This window comes from Opisthorchis viverrini (genome assembly GCF_000715545.1).
Source record: "Opisthorchis viverrini unplaced genomic scaffold opera_v5_24, whole genome shotgun sequence".
Classification (NCBI taxonomy): Eukaryota; Metazoa; Platyhelminthes; class Trematoda; order Opisthorchiida; family Opisthorchiidae; genus Opisthorchis; species Opisthorchis viverrini.
Window position 1 is genome coordinate 1,813,530 of NW_008751680.1, and position 23,460 is coordinate 1,836,989.

The 23,460-nt window shown below is 40.4% G+C and overlaps 1 protein-coding gene across 1 annotated transcript in view; it reads left to right on the forward strand.

The window, feature by feature from the left end:
* Positions 1 to 10,678: 10,678 nt before the first annotated feature.
* Positions 10,679 to 23,460, forward strand: part of T265_02101 (hypothetical protein) — a gene marked incomplete at both ends in the record, with an annotated part of 37,403 nt that continues 24,621 nt past the window's right edge. Inside the window, one exon of the mRNA XM_009166260.1 lies at positions 10,679 to 10,991. Coding sequence (XP_009164524.1) covers positions 10,769 to 10,991 — 223 coding nt within the window. The remainder of the gene's footprint in view (positions 10,992 to 23,460) is intronic.

Sequence of the window (23,460 nt, forward strand, 5' to 3'; positions counted from 1 at the left end):
GGCGGGAAACATCTCGAAAGGAACACAGGTGTAGAGGGAGACTCGTTTCTCAGGCACATCATCTGACAAGGGTACAAGTCTCTCGCCAATGAGGTTGTAGACCCTGAAGAGGCATTGAAACGGGATATTTTGTGTAGGTGGGAAAGAAATTGCTAATCCTTTGGCTTCTCGTACCGCGTGTTGAGAGTATCGTATAGAGAGTACAGTGTACTATCTGACCTTTTAACTAACTGATGGCTATCGAAACTGTTTTTGACGTTTAGAGCACACTGACATTCGCTTTGTTTGGGGGTTATTCCCAAGGGCACTCAGTAGACAGCGGATTACGTTGGGACTATTTTGTGATAGAACGCAATACAGGGATATAGAATAAGCCGATAGCCCGAAAGCTGTGTGATGGATGGATCGTTTTGGGGCATAACCTTGGTTTCCACCCGTGTATGTGCCCCATCGTCACCCATTTAGACGGACGACTGATTTTCACCACAAAACCGCTATACAAAAACTCAGTTCTTCACAAAAGGTCCTTTTGTGTGAGCATATGTCGTTATGTTATATGTGTTCAAATAATTTGATTGGATTTCATCCCATGTTCGGGTGTCGACACCACGGAAGAAACTCTGTTTGATTACACACACACACACAAAAAAAAACAGAAACTCGTTAACAACGCGGTAAACCGGTACCGCATATTTGTGTAAATGCACACAGAAAGTTTAGAAGTCCGAGTTGGTCCCCAGGTCAGCATACTGGAACTTGCTAATCGCTCTGTTGTTTTTTAGATGTAGCACCTACGTGACAAAGTAAGACGGCCCTCACTCAAGATAAAATGAACCGACAGACTGCTGTATATTTTTCAGATGTGTCACACTTAGTCCAACTTATATAATCACTGCTCTGGGTAGTTCACTTTCTTTTGAATGTTAGTAATCAGTAGTTCTCTTGGACGACGCCAGATCTGACGCGGTGAATCCTCTTAATCGAAAGGATTCGAAGACACAAGTGAAAGGATGTTAACATCTTCAGTTTTATGAGTTGTTTACGCAGAATTTACATTCATAGGTTAAGGGCATAGCTAAAGTAATAAAAACGACAAATTAACCCCTCGAAATGTAATCACCCGGCTGTAACACTGATCGGGCTAAAAATCCCATTATCAAGAGTTGGGAATTCTAGGAATGATTAGTAGATGAAGGATGGATCCTAATATGTTTCACTTTGTTTGTTTAACCTGAAATGTGGCGAAATGGGAGATGATTTCAAAGGTTCACCCTTCCATTGACAACCAACTTTTAGGAATTTTAAACTTGTGTCACAACATGGCGAAGCACAACACCCTCTAGGTTGTGTCAGCGTGGGTTCGTATTAGCTGCCTTTGGAGGCTGTGTGCTTGTGTGCTTGTGCGATAATGAGACGGGAGAAAGGGGAAAAAGTAGATGGGCGGATAAATGGGTTAAATAATTGGATAGATAGATAGATAGATAGATAGATAGATAGATAGATAGATAGATAGATAGATAGATAGATAGATAGATAGATAGATAGATAGATAGATAGATAGATAGATAGATAGATAGATAGATAGATAGATAGATAGATAGATAGATAGATAGATAGATAGATAGATAGATAGATAGATAGATAGATAGATAGATAGATAGATAGATAGATAGATAGATAGATAGATAGATAGATAGATAGATAGATAGATAGATAGATAGATAGATAGATAGATAGATAGATAGATAGATAGATAGATAGATAGATAGATAGATAGATAGATAGATAGATAGATAGATAGATAGATAGATAGATAGATAGATAGATAGATAGATAGATAGATAGATAGATAGATAGATAGATAGATAGATAGATAGATAGATAGATAGATAGATAGATAGATAGATAGATAGATAGATAGATAGATAGATAGATAGATAGATAGATAGATAGATAGATAGATAGATAGATAGATAGATAGATAGATAGATAGATAGATAGATAGATAGATAGATAGATAGATAGATAGATAGATAGATAGATAGATAGATAGATAGATAGATAGATAGATAGATAGATAGATAGATAGATAGATAGATAGATAGATAGATAGATAGATAGATAGATAGATAGATAGATAGATAGATAGATAGATAGATAGATAGATAGATAGATAGATAGATAGATAGATAGATAGATAGATAGATAGATAGATAGATAGATAGATAGATAGATAGATAGATAGATAGATAGATAGATAGATAGATAGATAGATAGATAGATAGATAGATAGATAGATAGATAGATAGATAGATAGATAGATAGATAGATAGATAGATAGATAGATAGATAGATAGATAGATAGATAGATAGATAGATAGATAGATAGATAGATAGATAGATAGATAGATAGATAGATAGATAGATAGATAGATAGATAGATAGATAGATAGATAGATAGATAGATAGATAGATAGATAGATAGATAGATAGATAGATAGATAGATAGATAGATAGATAGATAGATAGATAGATAGATAGATAGATAGATAGATAGATAGATAGATAGATAGATAGATAGATAGATAGATAGATAGATAGATAGATAGATAGATAGATAGATAGATAGATAGATAGATAGATAGATAGATAGATAGATAGATAGATAGATAGATAGATAGATAGATAGATAGATAGATAGATAGATAGATAGATAGATAGATAGATAGATAGATAGATAGATAGATAGATAGATAGATAGATAGATAGATAGATAGATAGATAGATAGATAGATAGATAGATAGATAGATAGATAGATAGATAGATAGATAGATAGATAGATAGATAGATAGATAGATAGATAGATAGATAGATAGATAGATAGATAGATAGATAGATAGATAGATAGATAGATAGATAGATAGATAGATAGATAGATAGATAGATAGATAGATAGATAGATAGATAGATAGATAGATAGATAGATAGATAGATAGATAGATAGATAGATAGATAGATAGATAGATAGATAGATAGATAGATAGATAGATAGATAGATAGATAGATAGATAGATAGATAGATAGATAGATAGATAGATAGATAGATAGATAGATAGATAGATAGATAGATAGATAGATAGATAGATAGATAGATAGATAGATAGATAGATAGATAGATAGATAGATAGATAGATAGATAGATAGATAGATAGATAGATAGATAGATAGATAGATAGATAGATAGATAGATAGATAGATAGATAGATAGATAGATAGATAGATAGATAGATAGATAGATAGATAGATAGATAGATAGATAGATAGATAGATAGATAGATAGATAGATAGATAGATAGATAGATAGATAGATAGATAGATAGATAGATAGATAGATAGATAGATAGATAGATAGATAGATAGATAGATAGATAGATAGATAGATAGATAGATAGATAGATAGATAGATAGATAGATAGATAGATAGATAGATAGATAGATAGATAGATAGATAGATAGATAGATAGATAGATAGATAGATAGATAGATAGATAGATAGATAGATAGATAGATAGATAGATAGATAGATAGATAGATAGATAGATAGATAGATAGATAGATAGATAGATAGATAGATAGATAGATAGATAGATAGATAGATAGATAGATAGATAGATAGATAGATAGATAGATAGATAGATAGATAGATAGATAGATAGATAGATAGATAGATAGATAGATAGATAGATAGATAGATAGATAGATAGATAGATAGATAGATAGATAGATAGATAGATAGATAGATAGATAGATAGATAGATAGATAGATAGATAGATAGATAGATAGATAGATAGATAGATAGATAGATAGATAGATAGATAGATAGATAGATAGATAGATAGATAGATAGATAGATAGATAGATAGATAGATAGATAGATAGATAGATAGATAGATAGATAGATAGATAGATAGATAGATAGATAGATAGATAGATAGATAGATAGATAGATAGATAGATAGATAGATAGATAGATAGATGAATAGATAGATAGATAGATAGATAGATAGATAGATAGATAGATAGATAGATAGATAGATAGATAGATAGATAGATAGATAGTAGATAGATAGATTAGGTAGGTAGGTAGGTAGATAGATAGATAAATAAGAGGGGGAAAAGTTGAACAAGCTGCGTTGAGCTGAGTAGCAATGTACAGCCGCTTCATCCTTCTTGAAAATCATCATGAGTACGCACCTCACGAAACTCCAAGGACATTTGAACCAGAGACCTTCAGTTTAATGATTTGGGCACTTTACAGTTCGGCCAAGAGATACTGATCAGCATTGTGGCTAACTCATGCTTAGGCAAGAAATAGCCACACTCATCCTTCAATCACGGGAATCACATCTTTTGTTCAAACGTGTTGAGTAACTGCTCCAGTGACAGGTTTTCAGAAAGAATTTTCACTTACCGGGTAAATTTTATTCATTTTCCATGCTCCCCTGGTTGACTTCAGTAAATCCGTTGAGTTTATCTTACTAGAATGATGTTTTTGGTAAATAAAATATGACTGATTTACCCAGAATCAGTGGTGAAATAGTAGTCGAGCTCATTGCTGTAGATGGATTCGACAAACTACCGAGGTCACACGAAGCTCGCGCACCAAGATACCTATACCCCGCCGGGCACACATATTACGAGCAGCGGACAAAAGATGCATTTTTCATCAAATAAAAAGAGGTCAAGGATGATTATGTTGATTACCATCATGTTGTTTCAATCTCCAGCCTATCATAGATTCCTTTTAGTATTCAGCAAAATGTCGTTTTTGTGTCGAGTACTAGTGATTTGAAACAAATCATTCCAGGTTCACTTGTCTTTCCGATAAACCCTCTCCCAACATGCGACAATTTCTTTGGAAGAACTGACTTCAGCGCACCAGAGTGTTTCACTAAATGACGAAATAAACAAGAGGGGATTTAACAAGAACACTTTTCGCTCCGTGCAAAATTGTTTTTCTTCACTGACCACAAGGGCTTCATTCGATCGCAACTATGTGAGAGGCTACAATGTGCAAATCAGCGAAACAGAAATTTGGGAATGCGATACTAACAGATATTACTTAACTGATCTGGAGAAGGGCAATCTCTCATGCAGTTGTTTGTTGCTTGTGGTAAATTCAGATAGAGTTGCACACATGGGAAGTACCTCTTCGGTCCAAAGGTGGCGCTCATTTGGCTTTTTCTACAGCAGTTGAATTGGATGCGACCGTGTCCAGCGTTCTGAGCCTCTGTAAAGTGTAAACTAAGGTCCATCTTGGTATTTCGAAACATTGTGTGGCTGAGTGGGGGGGGGCAGAGTATAAACCTGGTGTTTATATTGGGTACAAGTGCATCCCTAACTGGGTGCCCGAATTCGCATGTTCTAAAATAAATACGTGAACACCATTCAGGTTGGCTGCGTGTGTGAGCTGGTAGTGATTTCGTTTCACTTGCTAAAGTGAATCGCTCTTAAATGCCTATAAGTACCTACAATGCGTGTTAGTGTCGAAAAGGGTTGAAATATCATGACATCAGTTAGTCAGTTTTTCCGAATGCCATTTAGGTTGTTGATCACTGAGTTCACTATTCAAATCCACCGAGGCTTCCCTGAGTTGTTCAAACAGTAACTGCCGTCAAATGCATTGTACGCTTGTGCTCACTGCATACGAACGCGAGATCTAAGTGTGAACAGGAGGTTCGACCGAGAGTCTGGATTCTCTCCGTTCCGATGCTCTTCGACCTCAGGTGCAGCGCAAGGCTCGCTTCAATGTTCATTCCTACCAGTATCTAAGATAATCAGGTATTTCTTGTTTTTATCTAATGCTACGTATATAAATAGCGTGGGTTGACTTCAGCTAATGTGCACAATTAGATTTTTCGCGAAAAACAACTTGCAGGGTGGGTATTGACATGACATTGCATTGCTTACGAGGTTGCTGAAACTCTTCTAAAGTCCATTCCCGGCTTAGCTCCTCTTGAATCTCATCAAATGATTGTAGTTATCAGATTCCATCATGCTTATGATCTACTTCCTTGTCGAAATGGCCATGCTCACGACGCAACCAGATGGGACATGGATAAAGAGGGAAAAACGTATTGGGAATGATATGAAAGCTGAGACAACTGCACTATCAGCTTAACGTTTTCGGTTGACAGAGATACGAAACCCTATCCAGTTCATGGTTTCATAGGCTGCTGACCTTGGGGATGCCGTTCACTGTGGCTTACTGAACGTTCAGTGCATATTTGTCTCATGGCCTGTAATCCATTAAATTCATTCAGTGAGCATTTGCAGAGCCCGGGATAAGCATCAGGTGCAAATGAATACTCCCGATACCCTCAAAGCTGCAGAACGATTGTCATGAAAATGGGCAGACTAAATAAGACAAACCTGCCTACACCAAACTTAACCTTCAGATCACGCCGTATATGTTTGTCCGATGATACGACTACCATTAAAATGACTAGGACAGTGCAAAACAGTGGTTTGTTGAACAGCTGTTAAAACATGAGAATATCAGCATCTGATGCACAACAAGCCAAACAAGCAACAATTTACGCTCTACTCCTTCATCACCACACTGCCTAAATCTTGGGAAGTGACATTCGGCTAGTTGCTTGTTTTATAGATTTCCCTGTGGGATAATCCACCTGTTCGTTATAGTGTCAATGGGTCTATTCTGCTATCATGAAATGGCTATGGGTTTTTTTGTGCGTTTCAGCGAGCGGATGCTTTGGACCAGTTTAGAGCTCAGATACGCAGTGTGCGGGAACAAGAGTACAGGGGAACACAGTTCAAGTTATATTGATAAAAATGTGGAAATTACGGATGGTCATCCTCGCTGCGTGTTGCGATCTACTGTGTCGAATCTCGAGAATAGATATCAAGCAGAGTGAAACTCGCATTCCAATACGAGAAAATGATCGAATTAATACAAGCAAGTCTAGAAACAAGTATGAATTGATTCCAAAATCGAATAAATCAGGTATAAAATGGTATTTCTGCATTTCTATTCCTTCCTCCTCTCCACCGAATATTGAAATTCCTTTTGGGGAGCCTTCTCATGTTTTATAATCACTGTACTACTACATATTAGTTACATAATTACGCCTTTCAGAATAAAACATTCCAGCGTCGTAAAAGGATGAGGTATTAGTTACATAATTACGCCTTTCAGAATAAAACATTCCAGCGTCGTAAAATGGATGAGGTACAGTATACGGGCCTTTATTTGCTCGAACTGTAAGGAGGAAGCGCCTTCGTCACAAAGATGATTTGGCTTTCCCTGAATTTCTTCCCGCCCATGAATGAGTACTATCACTAAACTTCTGGTTACAAGTTCAAATGCATCCCGATGGTCAAACCTCCTCATTGACGATCAAAGGGACAATAACTAATTACTGGCGTAGACGGCGTTGACAACAGATGTAAATTCCAGCATTGCTGAACATCAAACTATACGTACCCTGGCAGATTTTTCTGACTGTGCCACAGGTTTCTCTGAGAACTTTCGCAACTTCCGATGCTGATTTGAGTGTTTCTTTGTTTGTCAAAATTCATTGATGCATACGATAGTGGTGAACCGCTTAGACAATTTGTGGCAGGCAACTGTCGCTTCATCCAGCTTGAAATGGCTGAGAGCTGCTGGAAATTTTCCACTTTTATTTTCTTACTCATGAGTAGTGTATGGGAATATACATAAGATCCGAAAGCGAAACCACGGAAATCGGTTTGTCAGTGGCCTTGAAACGCTCAACCCATGTGACCGACTTAGTGTTTAAAGACGAATAGTACTACGTTAAATGAATGGTCCATGTGGCAGTGTGAATTCGAGTCATCCATTGGTATGCATGTCACTTTGCAAGGAATGACTCTCGGGTTGGGACGTTTCGGCTTACCCCGGTCACTTTCCTTATGATCCCTGTCGAACATATTGAATATATTGAACTATTCACCAAGGTGGCTTTGTTACGGAATAAAACATTTCGAACAAATTTCGCTGTTGTGATTCATTCTCCTAGATATATTATTCGACGTTTACTTCAACTGAAGCCAGACATACGACTTTATCAACCATATGAGCAGTGACCATGAAATTAAATTCATCTCAAGTGGAGATCGAATTCGCAAGCCCGTGGAAGTATCACGTAACATGCTGCACAGATACGAAATGCTTTTGTGGAGAAAACAAGTTATGTATGGTAGTGAACCCCGAGCTAGCGTTTGGGTCTTCTCTTATTGTCAGTGAACATCGGTTTCGTACAAGTCAACAAGTTTTCAACGAAGTCTCCATCTACTTTGGCTAGTCTTCAGTTATGTCCGCTTTTCGTCTGTTCACTGTATAAAAACTGAAGCTATCTTCCTTCAGATCCCGATAGGATTTTATATCTGATTGCGACCCAGCCATATCAGCAAACGAACTTTTGTTATAATAATCATGCTTTTGTGAGGAAGATATACACAGATCCGCTGCAATTGTGGAAAGTAATTTCCTCATTTTGCTGCTAGGGGTAACACGAATGAGGCAGTTACTCAATAACTCTACTTAAAAGTCTGACATCCGCTTTCCACTCAGCGTTTTCAAACGACTTCCAAGCCACCACAGAGCCCCGTGGTGAATTTGACCGCTGATAACTATTTCTCTCTTAGTGCACTCATTCCAGCTGCAAGCTAAATCGTGCACTCTGAACTGCGTAGAGTAAATTTCTTCTCACCACTAAATATAGCACCAGGAAGGTGCATACGACTTCTAAGTGCGCATCAATGACGAATAACCCGCGCGGATTGAGGACCCCCTTGTCTGGGGTTGCTGACCAATTCTGACATCTTTTGGAATGCGTTGTTTGATGAAAGCCATCCTGGGAACTGGGCTAGGTTACTCTCGGGCGGGGGCCTTCTCAATCACAGTGCCATGTAAATGTCACCAACGGGATCATACGTGACGGATCCAAAACCCAAGAAAGCACACAGTGAAATGTTGGACAGAACAATCCCATTCAAATATCCATTTTCGTGCAGTCTACACGAAATAAAACGGACTGATACGCATAGGAATGAAGTAAAACCACCAAACTGTATTTTAAAGGTTCTTTAAAACAGAATGGTCCATTTATTCCGGGAGAAAAACACAAAACAGCATTATAGACACAAAAGTACACACGTGGTAACGATCCCTAAAGTTATGGTCTCTATATCCGCTTGCGAAATAGGGTAAGCTTCTACAAACCCGAAAAGTGACACTGTAGGCCTTGAAACTATACACATGTTTGCCGGTTGCTCCACATCCTGAATTATTACCTCATTGAACGGTCCAACTAAAGCCGTCCATCTTGAAGTTGTCGCTGTGAACATCTCGCAATTACGCTTGAGAAATTTTGCGGGTGGTCCTGGCACGTTGAATACTCAGTTAGCAGACTTCCTTTGAATACTGAACAAGAGTCTTAATTTTCAGCCAATATGTGTACATGCAAAAAATGACCTTACTTGGAGTGAATGATCCATCAACGACTAAAGCTGAGACAAGCGGTCTTCCACAACTGAATACTTTCCACTTTACTGGGCATTACGGTTTTTCCACTTTTGTTCCCTCCATTCTATGGTGCATAAGTACTGATTTGATTACTTGAATGTCTGATTATCTGGCTGCTCAGCGATTCTCCAGACCGGGCACATAATCACCTGACTCGAGCAGTTCTACGAGCATCAGATAAACGCAAAACAGTCATGAAGTGGCGTCTCTTAAGGGTTTTGCTGAGTGACTGTTAAAGCGATTATTGGATTGATGGCAGTAAACTCCTCAGAATTCTAACACAACACAACGAGAAAGTTGTATAGATCTGGTATTTTTCAAAAGGGAGGCTATTGAGAATGGCTTCAAAAATTTAGTTTGCTCAATAAATCACTATACGTAAATTCTCACGTTGATTACTAGCACTTTCGTAGACCGAAGTTCGTATAATTACTTCAGATTGAATTACATGATACGTTGCTACAAGCACGTTATCTTTACAGAGGAGTCATCCGGCCTGACATTTTCCGTGCGCGCCCACAGAACATGCTATCAACACCATCAAAGTTAGCCGAAACCTGAGGTAAACCTCAGGACTCCTGCTCACGGAAAACTTTAATCGACCATGTTTCCTGGTCGATTTTAAAACTTCAGAAGGCAGAGCAGTCCGGGGTAGATGAAGCCAACCGGCACCGATACAACATACCCTTGCCTGCACATGTGATGAGCGAGTGTACTGTCCCTAGATGCTTGCCGGGCGCCTCAGGGCTGGATGTTTTACACAAATTTCATCAGTCCAAATGGAGAGTGTCTGGACCTAGATTTATACGATACTGATGCCGATGGTGTTGTGGGGTTAAATTCGTATTCTTCCTATTGTTTCCAATACTACTTGGTTGCGCTTCGCACGGTCTAATCGAACGAAAAATGACAGAATAACGAATCAAGGGCGTGTATGGAAGATCAGCCGACAAGAGGTTGAATGTGGCCTGTCAAGCCGCTTATCGGTTGGCCACTTGTAATGAGCGTCAGATGGTTAACGGTCGTTTAATGTAAACAGTTAATGGTTGTAACATAAACAAGTACACTGACCATGAGTTTTTCGTATTTAACACTCCAGCTTCGTCGAGCTGACGACTGTATTGGCGTGGTGCACAAAAACAGAGCAAAAATATCTGCCGCACGGTACGACTTGTACTCTTCCTTTGCCAAAAATATGTTTCACTACACACCTCAATTGAAGTTGGCAATAGCATTGTCAGTGTTCATATCGCTTTTCGGGTTCACCTTAGCTGATTACCCACATGAGTTCACCGCCCAGGTTCAATCTTATCCGAACATTATGCGGGAAAGTGCGCAGTGCTTGCCACTTAAAGGACTGTACGACCACGATCAGACCTTTGTCTGCGATCCGGATCGTCTTTTAACCGTGGATCAAAGTAAGTATCAGAAAACCGCTGACAGATGATTAATTTTTTCTGAAATCCTATTGAAACTTAACAGTTTCCCCTGAATTTTGGAAGGTATAAATACCAGTATGATGGTTTCTGTCAATCGACGCATTTGACAAGTTCAAGTGTTTATCGGTCCAACCTGGAAAGTTAGAATAGCCATTTGCATATCTACTCGAGCCTCCTTGGTAAAATTCAACAAACTTAGGTCTAATTTTGCTTTATACATCGTCACAAAGGGAGCTAGATTCATCAAGGTTGTTGGCAGTTGGGTACAAAGCCAGGAGTTTACGCCTATTTCCTGGATCTTGCAGTCACCGCTGTTCCTTTTTCACTCAGACTTGCGGTATACAGGGGTATAGCTAATTATGTCTATTCATTCGATCGAAGTCCAAATAGTGCTTAAAAGTCTGTTTGATTTTGGTTTTCAACAGAGATCACGAATAGATTTCAGTTACATTTGGAATATGCTTCCTCAAACGAAACAGTAGGTTTTCAGAGGATTGCAGGTTGAATGCATATGCTGTGGAGCAAATACACATTTCAGATTTTTTCCCATCTGTTACAGTAGAGATCAGGTCGCAAAAATAAAAGAACGTGAAGCGCGCGGAATAAAAATGATAATCAAATAAATAATTCGATACCGTTTCACCTAGCTAGCTGAGTTAATCTGCTGGTAGTAGGCGATGTTTCGGTATAGACCAATCCATACATCTTAAATTCTCTTTCTCATTCAGACAATGGTCTTTGAATCCATTCACTTATGAGGCTGTTCTCAAAGACGGGAAAGCAGTGAAGAGGAACAAATCGGTGTTTTAGAACACCATCGAGACCACACTGTGAACTACATGAGCAAGCGTTTTGACCAATTAAAGTTTCAGATTGAAAAAAACATCACCATCATCATCAACCCTAGCATGACATCGGTGTTTACCACCGGTGCTTCGCTGCTGTACGGAGGTGGTGAATTTTCCAATTGTCAACTGACGCAACCAGTCACTCTCAAAACGTTCGGTTTTTATGTTGCCGACTGAAATCAGTACTGTGTAAGGCATACAATGATTTTTGAGCTCCGACTCAGATGAATCGAAGAGTCGCGGCCAACATAGTCGACGGGCTCCGTTTGCTTCAGGGTGATCCAAGCGTTGATCCGAACCAGACAGTTAGCAATCAAGTTTGGATGGTCAGACTTAACTTAATCGCACTTCAACTGTGGCGTTTTACTCATCTAAACCAACCATAACAAGCAAACGTTTGTTGCATTGGTTCTCTAAGAACTCTTGATCGTCAATCCAAGGAAGATCGAACTAGTCGTTTCAAACCTATCCAGCTCCATAAAGGCCAAACATGCACTACCATGGACACAACAAATTACGGTACCAACCAAAAAATCGTTTTTATCACAAACCTACTAGGCAGATGTAAACAAACAAACAGTGCGTGTGAAAAAGTAATAGGGGAAAAGTCTACCAACGTGAAGTGGACTTAGATTGTCCGTTCATCGGCAACACTGCCTCTGTGAAGTAATTCTTCGCAATGGCTCCAAAGGCGTTACGACTGTGTGGGGAAAGACAAGCTACTTCACAGTCGATCCAAAGCTTGATTTCTCTGAACAGGCACCGCTAATCTTAAATAAACAGGTTATTCGATCACAGAGTACTGAAAAGGGTGAAGCACATTATCGAGCATCAGCAAGCGATATTGTCTTACGCACTTTCTATCTACGCGTCCGTACATTCTCAATTCACAAACAAAAATGAAGAACCAGTTGTCTCGGAGTTATCTGGCGTGGCTGGCCGTCATGATGGAGCGTATTGAGCAACTAATTACTTCTACTTATTTTTTATGGCTGTGAAATGTAAGTTTAGGTTTAAAGGTTCTTGCTCTGTCTTTGTTTCTCACCCATATGTACAGATTATCAAAACGGCGACCTGCATCTTAGAAAATAGTTGTCCTTAGTGATTCTGATGGATGAATCTGCGATTCAGTCCACAATTTCACTACTCCGATGCGATTGTGTGCCTTCTTTAGATAAGCTGAGACTCGTACTGAAATGGATGTATTTCAGGGAATAATTCACAAAGTTAGTTGGCCTCGACGAAAGCCCTTATGAAGAGACAATTGGAAGCCTGGTCTAAAATCACTCCCTACAAATCGTCCATACTACGGGATGATTCCGTCATCCGAATTTTCCAGACGTGACTAAAGTGATCCGTACATCACACAACCAAGCTGTGTGCTGGCCAGGTAAATGCAACAGTGCCCCGAAGGATTTTCAACGGACCTGAAGAAGGTATCAGCATTAGATCTCTGCATATCAATGAAGCGACGAGAACTAACGAGTTACACTCACCACAACAATGTTAACGCCTACGTTTCAAACGTGTCTGACTTAGTAAACATCAATCAGACGCATAGCAAAATAGCTGCCGGTCGTGTCACGCAGTGAAACCTATGTATCCACCTATCCCGTGGACCTATGGGTGCTGAACACACAATGGTTTGTACACAGTGGATTCACACTTGATTCTCGTTGTCATCGGCATACTGTTGATGCTCAGTACATGATACGACGATAACAGTATTGTGGAGGCATTTGTGACGTTTCAGCATTCCTTCGAATGTTTACTGAGACGTCACGCTGAAAAACCCAACATAGATTAACTAGATCGGTATGCCATTGGTGAATATGAACCCGACAAAGGCCAGACGGAATATACTGTTGATAAAAATGAGGGCACCTGCAGCATTCAGATAAATTCAGTGCACAATCTTGTTTGTTTTCTCTGACAAATCGCCTTAGAGGGTGACAGTTTAAACAATTCGGTCCATATATAAATGCCCTACCAATAGCGGATAAGCTGTGGCTAGATAGTCGACAGTACAATAAACAAAATTATGATCAAGAACATCATATCAAACCGGGAGAAAATTTGTTGAGTCCAAAAAGTGCTGTCCAGGCAAAAATCAGTGTATATGCAGTGACATCGAATATCTGCAGATTCACTCGAGTCAATGCGAAAAGTTCCACCATTTGTTAAAAGCACTGCATAAACCTTCAGTTGCATCGGTGTTGCCTCGATGCGGAAAGTGTCAGAGACTGATCACAAAATTCTTCCCTGGATGAAACATGTCCCCTCCTCGCAAATGACCAAAACTGCAGATTAGCCTTGAATCCCGTCAGCCCTAGCTGGACACCTGCTTTGCTTCAATCACGCCACCTGCATGGAAAAGGCTTCACTCTGTGTTTGTTCCAGAGTAATGTGAAAGTTTTCGCGGGACGGCTGATCTCATACACGAATACCTGAAATAAAAAATAGGTTACTTGGTAGAAATGAAAATTTCCTCAAGTAAAACTATATATGCAAACAAATTGCCCAGCTGGGCGAACAAACCAACGACCTTAAAACTATATGTTTGGTGGAATACTACATGTCACGTTGGTGTTCCACTTAAAAAGAGATATAGGCATTAGGTCATCATCGCTGGCTGTCAACAAGACCTTTTGGCTGTTGAGCTGAGTGTGCTATCCGGAACCACTATTCTTATTGCTCAAAATCTGAAAGACAGACACCCAATTAAATCCATCTCTCCTATTCAACAATTCTTTTTGTACGTCTAAAGTATTTGTTGTTGATCAGATGGCTGTTGATCTGTTCGCCGAGCTTGGCACTTGGCTTGCAAACGTTTCGTCACCATACGAGGAGACATCATCAGTGCGCAGTTGAGTGACCCACCCATCCATGCCATCTGATCAACAACCAATAAACTCACTCGAGCTACCAATATTTCACCACATTACCAGCGTCTAAAGTATGTTATTGAGAAAATACACCGAGTAGTTTGTCCAACCCCTTCTGGTGCATGATTAGACTTCCGTACTCAAAATAATCGTGGGAACAATGGATAATTTACTGAATTTGATTCTGATTTGAGATGGCCAACGGGGAGAAGGCTTGAACGCCTTTTAGCTATTTCAGTACACGTGAAAATTTCACCCTAAAAGACTCCACGAGCGAATTTATCAGCACCCAATTTGATTGCAATGGGAGTTTTAAAACCTGAGCTCTGGCACAATTCCACCCCTTCTATTGCTTGTCAAGTTTTCTACTAGGCGGTGCACGGGTTAATCTTTTGTCACACCTTTGTGGTCTCAATCAGCCAGTGTTTTTTGGAGCTCGTTACGACTTGCTAGAATGCTTATTTTCCGTTGTCTTGCCAGCTGCGACTTAGTCCTTATTGCAAGCCTAAATGTGCTCTAGACTGTTCTTCCCATGGACTTGCCCAGCACGGTTAACGAATCCATCCTTAAACCAGTTATTTGGAATCTCCATAAATTCACTATAACTTTTGTACTCACTGCGAATACCAAATATTTTCATTTAGAGTGAATGAAGCCATCCCGCAGTCGACTTGCTTCAAACAATAGGAAGCATATAAACATATTGTTGAAGCAGAATTTTTGGTTCCTGGGGCTTGTTTATATCTGACTTTCTGAAATGAACTGTTTCAACACTGTTATCAAATCGAAGCTCCTCCTTTATGTCAAATTGGCCCGCGTGAAACACACGAATTAAAGCACTGATGCCCTTTAGAGACTTGTGCCATTAGCATGCTTTTATCCCTTCGTTTATCAGGGACACATCGGTGGCATCGAAATATGGTCCAATTATTAGGGAATTTATTTTAAGAAATCGTTCAGCTGTAACAATCTTTCGGTGCCTAGCTGCCTTGTCATCAGAAGGAAGTACGAGGGTTAGGATACTCAACAATCTTTCGGGCCTAAACAGGGGAAGTCGAGAGGCAGAAGTCGGGTTCGAACCACGGACCTTTTGGTCAGTAAGTTCGCATTCTAACCACTTGAGCCACTTGATTGGGGTTAGTCCGGTCGTCACTACCTTGGAGCCCAAGACCGGTTGATCAACAGATACTCAGCGTTTGCTTTGGTTGCATCTTCAGCTTGGGCTTCACACATAAGGTACTTCTCTTCACACGGTGGTGCGTTATGTAAGGATCCGTGCTTGATACAACTGATTATCTGTATGTCGCATAATTTTGGGTATTCGACGTATTATTTCCCCAGCTCTCTATTGTGTCCCAACCTGGCGGAAAGCTTCTCACGTTTCTGGTTGATTCAATACTTATTTGTTGTTTTGATAGGTAACCATTGTGACATTTTCATGGTTCCCAATTAAATAACAGCAAAACTAGACGCGGAATGTTTCTTATTTTGAGTAGTGAATCACTACTCCTGAGGTTGTAAGTCTTTACATAAATGCAAAACCAAAGTAGTTAGCTTAAAATGCTGATTGTTCCACATCGTAGTTAACTATGCATACAAGGAACTTGTTTAGAATTTTTGAGCGGGTGCTGTGGTTCTTTTGGTTTTTATCGTACGCTAATTTCTATGGTGTGAGCGAATCGGAATGACCACATTACACCACTTAGTTTTGTACAGTAAGACGTGAACGAAAACCTTTAATCCAAGGCTAGCATTACTTGCTCCCGCGGACTATGAATATCCGAGTTGATGAGGTCAAGTCGAAACTCGCTAATCAGTGTTTGCCACCAGGCACGCCACCTAAGCTTCGAATTTCATTACACCTGAGGAAATGTTGGTTTGTAGCTAACAAAAGTAGTTCATAAGATACTCAATGTGCTCCACTGAGATCGGAATGAAGAGATTAAGAGACGGGTTTTGACTAAAGCTGACGGTACTTAACTAGAGAAGTTTCATGCGTCCAAATTCTCCTATTGCCGAAACAAGCGCTGTTTTCCATGTCTTAGTTGGAGTGATAGAAACCTTGAGTTGGGTAAAATTTAAGATGGAAGAAGATAATGAAGGATGTTACGAAAAGTTTAGGTGCTGTTTGCCTCATTGAATAGGGTCTACGTGACTATCCCTGTACATGAATGGCAGCTAACCGCTGACAGTGGCTTTCATGCTGTCAGTTTCTATCCAGGTTGCTTGAATGAATGCTAGAGGCTTAAGTGCCCCCAGATGTTTGCTGTTGGCTAGCTCCAGGTTCCTCTCGATGCCTAATTTTTCTTCCTTCTATTATAAGGCTCTATTTAAATAAATTGACAGCGAAACGTGAGTGTTCTTACCCGGTGTTGCTGTCGTTGATGATGATGAGTGCTTTGGTCTCAGTAAGTGAAAAATAAGGCCTTATAACAACACATTTTCCACGGGCGCTGTGTAGATTGGGTTGTGATTGGGTTGTGCGACAGCTAGATGGTCCGCTGAGTGGAATTCATGGATGTATTTCTGACTCAAATGTGTGGTGTATGTAAAGTAACCTATGCCTGTTTGGAAACCTAGGGGTGCATTATCACAGTTCGGTATGTTCTGAGGTTGAATGAACCCATTTTGAAGAAGGTTTAATTGGATGTGTCAAATGTAAGCCAGTTAAAAACAATATCATAGACTTACTGCCGGCTTGTAAGGGACCCACTCATTGGAGGGCATCTGATGAAAGAAGGTAAGGCAAATGGAAAAGGAATCGAACCCTGAGGGAAGCCCGAGCTACCTCTGAGGATGATTGACTTACGACCATTGTAAGCTACGGATTGTGTACGGTTGATGATGTAAGTGCCTAATCTCCAAATCTTAGTCAGCGCCCTCATACTATAGATGTCAAGGAAAATTCTCAAGTACGGTTTCCGAACGAATTAATTTAATGCAGAAATAACAACTAAACAGCTACCTCATATCTACCGAATGTGGATAGCAGCCACTTATTCGTGATACGCAATGCTCGTGTTTTCCCACGTGTGGACGAATTTCCAGACAAAAATTTTTGAAACACCTTGAGAATAATGGCGATACAAGCTACTGTTTTGAAACAGTGCTAAACTTTTCTGTGTTCGCCCTCAATAATCGATTTTTTCCCATAGGACAAGCGTTGCCAGTGTGTGTGCAGTGGAATTACTTCAAGGTCACGAAGATGTTCACAGCCACATAGCTAGAGTTGTATCTCGCGGGATAGAAAAAACGTCGCCTAGTACCAGAGTTGTTTTCATTGCATGGCATTCAGTAAACCCATCAAGTCAATAAAATTATGCTTCGTATGCCACTGTTTTCGAAGTTTCTGTCAGACAAGTCGATGCAACTCAAACTGCGCAGGCCTCAGGAAGCCCTCAGTATCGAGCGAAATTTTCTTTCGGCCGGTCGGCTCAAAGGTTACTTGCAGCACACAGGGCACTCTGTCACTGCGTGTTCACAGAGTCGTTACTCTCCTGCAGTGGATTTCACAGCGGATCATAGAAAAAACACCCTCTAGTTGGCCGTCTCAGCCCCGCTTTGCTGACTGATGATCATCAGAGCCGAGGAAAGCCAGTAAACCATGTTAAAATATATGTAACATCTCTACAGGTGAGATAACAGCGGGTTAAGAAAGTGTACCCACTTAAAGTTAGCGAGAACCTATACGGAACGATATTTCACGTAACGCAATAATCTTTCGGCAACCGAAAGATAGTCTGAGCATCAAAGTTTGCCACAAAGAGAGACACGGTGGTGCAAGTAAATGGTCGCAGCATACGTGGAATCGCCAACTGAATTTATGATATTTTAATGCAGTCATCAGTTGTACGTATCTCACGGAATTCCATGGAGTTCCGGACGTTGGATTTCCTGGTTAGTAGTTTGAACATTAAACCATTCGTGTCGCGCTTGCCGGGTGACAGTTTCACAACTCTTCCCCCTCCCTATCTAACGACTGTCCGCATAATGTCCTCTGCCATGATCACGTTTCGTGCTCAACCAACAAGCATAAGCCTATTCTTTTTTCCAAATTCCAACTATCCTTCGATTACCGCCGGATTTCCTGTGGTGTCAAAATAGAGGTGGCTCACTCCATGAACCCTTTTGATTCTTTCTTGACAAGCCCATTACAATTATTCACCGAATCTCCAATGTCCTCGTTAATATAATAGGGAACCATACCCATAAAATATTGTCGGTTCATTTAGCTTGTACAGTACAGTACTAACGAAACAAACTTACGTAAGATAAGGTTTCTCGAGGAGAAAGTACAAATAACATCTTAAACCAAACAACATCGAGGCGTACCAAGTGACCACATATTGACTGGCCATTCACCATAAATAGTGCACAGGTATTCGCAAAATGAACTCGAACTGTCTTCGATCGACTACATTTATTCAATAACTATCGGGGTCCACTCACATGCTAGTTCGAAATTCCCACCTGATACGTCTCGATTCATCGATTCATCAGGTGCACCAAAGTTAACCGATGTCAGAACAGTTTGTTCACAGTACAACGACACTACCTGTTTATAAATGAAGACTACCTAGCCACGTGAACAATTCACTGAACATTAGAACGCAGGCTTCGATTAGACTACTAAGGTAACAAGTTCAAAAACACGACACGGCAGATCTGTCGTCAGCTATACCAGTTGTTTTTATACGAATGGTATTCATTCGTCATTTTTCACCCCATTGTTTGTTTACAGCTTAGCCGAGCACATCGTTTACACGTTTGCACCTGCGTGCGAAAATGTTTATCGCTACCGCACACAACTTCCCGTGTTACAAACAGAAATTCGAATCCGATCCATTTGACCCAAAGGTTAACCAGGTATTCTGACGCTAAAAAGCATTAGTTCTCGGCTTATCAGAGGCCTAGTGTAACGAAGATCGGCACCAGTAGCCTCTGGCCCGTAAAATGGTTTCGTGTATGTCAAGTCACTTTTGGTGACCAGTGTATTTCATATCTTATGAGTGCTTATTAACGGTGAAGATGTCACTTTTGGCGATAATATGGTAATTTCTGTAAAAGTGTTTAACGGTTGAGCTAACAGCTTTAAACGCTGTTTTCCAACCTAAACATTTGCATAAGCTTAGTGTGGAAATCTGTCTTTGTCGGCGATTCCTGACAGAATTCGCGCACAGTGCTAAGCCATAACGTAAGTAGCCATGAAACGACCCAGAATCTACCTCCGGATTTGCCTAGTAAACCGAACCTCGTTACGGGGTGGTAAATAGGAAACACAGTTTGTGCTGATTTGCGTGTGGAGTAATCCAAACTTTCTCTAACCAATACCAGTCTGAAGAAGTAGGAGCGGGGGACGAACAGATGGTCATATTACTAACTTCCCTGATATTCCAAACCAATGGCCCTCGAGTGTGAGTTAGGAACATCTCAAGACTATATCGCAAACTGGACTGCTGGCTAGTGTCACTCGTGTGCAATATCTAGGACAGGATTATACGGCTGATTTGGGTGGATAAGGCTGTGTCTATATATTGGTAGCACAACATAAGCATCGCATTCCAACCAACAAAAGCATTATCAAAACCAAGACGAAAACTGTAAACAAAAAGAAGAACAGCGTTTCTTTACAGAGACTGTGATGGACACTACGTTGGATGGACAGGGGGAAATCTACCAACCAGATTTCAGGGACGCCAACTAGCCGCTAAACGCTATGATCAATTCCCTTTCTTCTCCATGCACAAAGATCTGGAAGGACATATATTCACCTGGGACTGGGATATTCAACTAAGGCAAGAGAAATGAACTTGTAATCATGGAGCTGATGAAGCCATCAACAGATGCATTGGGACAGACACCATCTACTAACTCCCCGGGAACAAAGAACCTCGGAGCACCCTTTAATATGACCCAAAACTCCAGTTAAAAATCATCGCCGTGAGAACCCATATCCAAGCCGAAGATAAGAGTTCCGTCAAGTAAAAAGCAGCCTTAGTTACTGGGATCCATCACTTCAGAAACGCGACATGGACCTAACGAAGCAAAGGAACGGAAACACTGAAGTGGAAGTGCCCAAAGAACCAACCGGATGCAAGATAGGCAGACCGCGACGCAGCCCAAATCCTGGGTGGATCAGTCACATCACCTACTGACCAGTCTTCAAACAACCGCTCACGTCAGTTACTAGCTGCTCTTCAGAAACTATATAAGCGCGGGGAGAATTGGATGTTTTCTCAGCCCAACCCAGTACTGATGATATCTCTTCACGTTGTGACCAAACGTTTGCAAACCAATTTCTAGGCTCGGCGAGCAGATCAACCCCCATCTGATCGGCAGCCAATAAGATGCATCGTTAGGGGACCCAAATTATAAAATCAAATAGTTAAACAAAATAGCCCTGTTTTCCGGCAGTTAGGTTACTTTTAGTTGAAATGCACCCAGCCTGAATAGAACGCCTAATTTGCCGTGGATTTAGTTGTTTCAGTAAACATAATGATGGTGCCAAAAAGTTACCACCTCAAACGGCGCTGGCATACACACAGATACCAACCTCAAATTCAAAAAGAAAATAGTCCAAAGCGTATTAGATAATCTCGGTACCATTTCATCCTGATTACACTTGGGACTGGCAAGGAAATCTCGGGCGTTATAAACAAGAAGTTAGGATATATGGAGTGTGGGAGAAAAAATTCTTAGAAGAGGCCCGAAACACCTACCAAGGACCAGATCCCAAGTAGATTAAACTGTACCATTCGGTCTGTTCAGCGGTTGTTTATCAGATTCAGTTACAAAATTCTCCTATGTGCGATAATATATTTTGTCACGAACCTCAATGGTAGGAGTATATAGTTTGTGAACTATGTTTGCTTCTAAACTTTCAGGATTATTTGGAATCGACACGCCATTGCATCATGTGTGGATTATCCGTCCTTTCGGTTTGCTCACCACAAATCGATTGAAGGAGCCTCAGTACTGAATTTTATGCAATGATAAACCTTTTATAACTCACGACCATTTCTATGGTTGAACTATTTGGACGCACGATCGGCGGGATTTTCGACTGAACTCAACTTTTTTGCCCCATTTGCTTTGCTACGGGCTCCTGTGTCCAGGGACAGCCACTTCAGATTAACCAGTCACCATTTGATGACCTTCTGTCCAAATCATTGCCAATAAATACGACAGTGTTGTTGTGCAAGACATTCCAAGATCGTACGTGATCATCAACGAGATTATGAAAGCAGTGTGTTCGGTGAATACTCTGGTGAACTGGCCGTCGGCTGAACAGTATGTATGTGCAAAAATGGGAGCTTAACGGAGACGAACTCCAGCCTCAACGTTGGAAGCAATGGATCTGGGTAATTAAATGTACGACACACTACCAACAACAGTTGGTGTCGTACACAAGTAGCCCGAAAAGTCCGCTAAAAGTTCGCATAAAATGTAACAGCAACTGGTTATAACAATAACCTCAAGTCTCCCATACATGTGCTTGATTTATGGGAGAATACTCGGTGACCGGTGTCACTAAAATGAAATTCTTGACTTTCGCTTGGCTCTATTTGCCAAAGTCTATTCTTTGTCACAAAGATATTGGAATAAAAAAAGTCAAAGGAATCAGTTAGGTGTTCAACAACTGGCCGGAGATCGCGGATTCGAATTTCTGAGTTTGGTAAGGTTCTCACTGCCAATGATTCCCAATAAGGATGAGACAGTTGTAAATGCTACTCACATTCTTAGCACAAATTGGCCTCGCTGGCGAGACGAAATATCATTTTATTTCCTGAGTTTGACGGTCTCGTAACGCTTTTCTGTTCTACCCACATAACGACCGGTGGGCTTGCTTCTGGCATATTAACGAATGCTCTAAATTAAATCCCTTTGTCAGGGGGCATATTCAAATCGAGCCGATTTGTCCGTTAAAGTCCAGTCGCCCTGCTTCTCCCTTTGGGATTCAGTCGCATTTGGAGATGACAGGTAGTTTTGGAAAGCCATATAAACGCACTCAAGTAAGGAGAAAATACCCACCCAGCCATGTGCTGATGATGCCTCTCCGTTTTGTGGTGGAACGTTTGCAAGTGAACAGACCAGTAGTCATCCGATCAATAGCTGGTTACCGTGCCGTTTCCAATCCAACACCATACCATGTCGAAGCTTACCTGGTCAACCCAGATATGTTACCAAGTCTACTGAATAAACAAAATCAATGAGACAGCGGGTGTATACACTAAGAAGCCTGCTGACAAATGGCTACATTTTTATAGATCACAAGTCTGATAAAACACTTAGACATCCTAGTTGGCGCACATACACCTAAAACCTACGTTCTATAAGTGACTTGATCAGACGACGATTTTCATAGGCGCTAGGTAATGCAATAAAGATTGTATGGTTGACAGGCGCAAGACTATTCAAGGAATCCAGTCCATTGGATGAAACAAATGAACTAGTTGATAAAAAAAACAGTATCGCATCTCACTGACCCGTTCTGTACAACCCCGCTGTGACGCCACACTTAGTCTCTTCCTTGCAAAAAAGCTGATCTAGTCCCTTTTCATTCTTGTTTTTCGAATGGAATGACCGTTTCAACATAGCCAGGATCAACCTGTCAGTGAGGTGAATTTGCCTAAGAGCCTCTGTGGAATATGTTCAAGCTAGAGCGTGTAGCATTTATAAACCAAACCTCCTTTGCTAGTAGGCATGAAGCACAGA